We start from the raw sequence: 3,403 nt of genomic DNA, 5'->3' as shown, positions 1-3,403 counted from the left end.
TCACAGGGTGGGGCGGGTGGTGTCCGGGGAAGTGGCCCGTGTTCTCTTGTCTCTGGTTAGACCCCGGGGGTGCAGAGCCAGGTCCCTCGCCGCTGCTCGCTGTTGGGTTTGTTCTTCTGATGTAACTGGGACGTGGGCGCCGGTTCTCCAAGCCCGGGCCTTGCTGTGCACGCCCGCCCTCCCGCCCTCCCTCCGTGGGCGGCAGGGCCTCTAAACTGCAGTTGATTTTCCCATTGAAGACTCCAAGCGCGAACGTGGTGGTTCCCCTGCGGAGCCTTGGCGGGTGCACCCTTCGGGGACGCCACGGGCACGCGACGCGGGGAGCACAGACCCGCGGTGTCCTCTTTGCAGGAAGACGGAGGAAAGTGCTGGGAAGGAAGAAAACCCAGCCCAGACCGGCCGTGAGGAGCAGGAGCTCGGGAACAAGGTCCAAGAGACGCCAGGGCCGCGGGAAGAAGAGGAAAGGACAAAAGCTGAAGGTAGGCCTGCCAGGTCCTCTGCGAGGGCGTGGTGTCCTGGAACGGCCTCCTGCTGGGAGCCATGCCGGCGGCACAGAGTGCAGACGGGCGGGCGTCCTGCGGGTGGGCCAGGACACAGGCAGAGCTGCTGGCTCGTCAGGAGGCTCCCTGGCGATCCCTGGTTTTAGGGGCCGCTGGGGTGGCTTCGAGGGCAGTGCCCACAGGGGTCCAGCGGGCAGGCTGTCTTGTCCTGGCGGAGCCCCAGGTCCACCCTCATTGGCCTGGGACCTGCAGAGGCCTGGTGGTGGGCGTAGGGATGGTGTGGGGCCGACCGCTCTGGTCTGGCGTGGGCTCAGCCGCTGCTGGTGTGGCCAGCTCGCACCCAGATCCACGTGTCTCATGGCGGTTCTTTCCCTTCAAGGCTGCTCAGAGTGAAGTCACAGCTCGTGGGCGCATCGCGCGGACACTGGGCCTCCGGAGGCCGACCCACGGGGCCTGCATCCCATCCGTGTTCCGGCCCGCGGACCCCTCCCTGGGGCTGATGCGTGCGGACATCGGGGCTGCCTCTCTCTCTGTCTTCGGAGACCCCTATGAGCTGGACCCTTTCGACAGGTGACTGCAGGGGGGCAGTGCCGCAGGCACCTCTGCAGAGTTGGGGAGCAAGCTGTCACCTCCCTTCTTCCAAGCGTTGTGACGGTGGGCACGCCACCCTGTGGGCCAGGGTGAGCCTCCGGTTGCCGCTAGGAAAGCGAGGGAGCTGCCTCCTGCCTCAGGCATTGCATGCTCGTCCCGGGCCGAGGAAAGTGCCGTGTGGGCAGCACCAGGCCGTCCTGCTGGGCACTGGGGCAGGGGCTGGAGGGGCCCGTGGGCCTCGGGCATGGGTCACCGTTTCCTCGGTTGGTGTCCTTCCTCCAGCAGCGAAGAGCCGTCTGCCAGCCCTGCTTCCCCTCTGAGTGCCAAGAGGAGGGTCCTCTCCCGCTCGGCCCTGCGATCTCACCAGCCCGTGGCCAGGCCCGTCTCCATGGGGCTCTCCAGGTGGGTCTGAGGGCAAAGGGCAGCGGTTCCGGCGTGGCAGCCATGCTGGCCGGTCTCTAGCCCCCAGACTCCCCTTGGCTTCTTGATGGGGAACGGGGGCACGAGGCCACGGGCAGGCCCATCAGCAGGGGTGCTGGGTGCTGGATAGGGAGCCATCAGCGGGGGTGCTGGGTGCTGGGTGGGGAGACGTCAGCGGGGGTGCTGGGTGCTGGATGGGGATCCGTCAGCGGGGGTGCTGGGTGCTGGGTGGGGAGACGTCAGCGGGGGTGCTGGGTGCTGGATGGGGATCCGTCAGCGGGGGTGGTGGGGGCCAGGCTGCTGGGCTGCGCCTTGGGCTGGGCCTTTTCTCATTGGAGCTTTTGGGGGAAAAGAAGAAACTGAACCCCCATGACGGCAGAGCTGCTCCGCTGTGCTCTGGCCTGTGGTGCACCCACTGATTTCATCCCGACCCCGTTTTCAGGGGAGCTGCCGGGTGGGTCTCACTCCTGTGGGGGTCCTGGTGGACGGCCTCCTCTCAGCCCCCTTCCCAGGGCCTGGGGGCGGGGCAAGAGCCTGAGGGCAGCGGTGGCAGGGCCTGGTCTGCACCTGCAGGAGGAGCATTCCTGCCGCGGCGCCTGAGCCGGATGTGGACGTGGCCCCTGTCCCCGACCTGCTGGGCAGCATCCTGTCGGGCCAGAGCCTCCTCATGATGGACAGCTCCGACATCACCATCCACCGCGACGGCTCGCTCAGCGCCAAGCGGGCAGGTAAGCTGCCTCCGAGCGGAAGTGGAGACACGCTTGGCTTGGGTGGGTTGGGTGCGCGTGGAGGGCGGGGTGCGTTTTCCACGCACAGAAGACGTAAAGGAGGGGCAGCGTCCTCCTGTTTTTCCCTCATGTTCTGAACAGTGTTGACGAGCAGATCACTTGGGTGGTGATGGAGCCGCAGGCCCAAGGCCGCCCCGTGGCCTGTGTCCTCACGGCCCTGGAGCCCGCCACGTGGAGCCCTCCGCTGATTTGGGTCTGGCCCAGTGATGGCGAACCTTCTGAGCTCGGCGTGTCAGCATTTTGAAAAACCCCAACTTAACTCTGGTGCCGTGTCACATATAGAAATTTTTTGATATTTGCAACCATAGTAAAACAAAGACTTATATTTTTGATATTTATTTTATATATTTAAATGCCATTTAACAAAGAAAAATCAACCAAAAAAATGAGTTTGCGTGTCACCTCTGACACGCGTGTCATAGGTTCGCCATCACTGGCCTAGCAGGTCTTGGGGGTGGGGTCCAGTGTGGGGACTGGGCAGCCAGTGATGGCAGCGCTGCGGAGGCGGCAGCCCTCCCCTCCTACCTCCTGCCAAAGGTCTGTCACTGGCTTCAGCACGTCCTGAACCCAAATATCACAAGGGGAGGCAGAAGGGAAGCCCCACAGCAAAGCCTCCAGCTGCCCAGGGCGCCCCGGCGGTCCCAACGCCCCCCACAGGGCCGTGCCCCCACCAGCAACAAGTAGCAGGAACTTGAAATGCACAGCTAGACGGCCGTGTGCTGAAGGCTGAGCACGTCACGGAGCCTGGACAGGAGGAGGGCGCCTGATGGCTGTCTGCCTTTTTGTCTTTTAGCACCTGTTTCTTTTCAGCGACGCTCAGTCGGTCTGTCCCGAGGGGGAGACGGCCCGCAGCCCCCAGCACCAAGCGCAGGGCTCCCGGGAAGCCTGGGGTCGCGCAGTCAAGGCAGGTCCACCCCCTCCCACGTCCCTGCGCTCACGTCGGGGGCTGCCGCGAGACCGGACTCCTCAGCGACCCCTCGGCCAGGCCAGGCCCAGAGCCCGTCGAATGTGAACAGTCCCGGCTTCAAACGACGGGAGGACCCACAAGTTAGAGGCGTCAGTGAGCACGCTGGGCCTCTCGGATTCACATCTAAGATCTCAAAC

General features: G+C 64.7%; 1 protein-coding gene across 1 annotated transcript in view; it reads left to right on the top strand.

Annotated features, from left to right (window-relative positions):
* PHRF1 (PHD and ring finger domains 1) overlaps positions 1 to 3,403 on the top strand; it is a gene marked incomplete at its 3' end in the record, with an annotated part of 26,023 nt that overhangs the window by 10,906 nt on the left and 11,714 nt on the right. The window contains exons 10-14 of the mRNA XM_014534006.1: positions 352 to 479; positions 880 to 1,070; positions 1,374 to 1,493; positions 2,085 to 2,239; positions 3,093 to 3,400. Coding sequence (XP_014389492.1) covers positions 352 to 479; positions 880 to 1,070; positions 1,374 to 1,493; positions 2,085 to 2,239; positions 3,093 to 3,400 — 902 coding nt within the window. The remainder of the gene's footprint in view (positions 1 to 351; positions 480 to 879; positions 1,071 to 1,373; positions 1,494 to 2,084; positions 2,240 to 3,092; positions 3,401 to 3,403) is intronic.

Source organism: Myotis brandtii, unplaced genomic scaffold, assembly GCF_000412655.1.
Source record: "Myotis brandtii unplaced genomic scaffold, ASM41265v1 scaffold1236, whole genome shotgun sequence".
Classification (NCBI taxonomy): Eukaryota; Metazoa; Chordata; class Mammalia; order Chiroptera; family Vespertilionidae; genus Myotis; species Myotis brandtii.
This window is presented reverse-complemented; position numbering and strand designations above follow the sequence as displayed.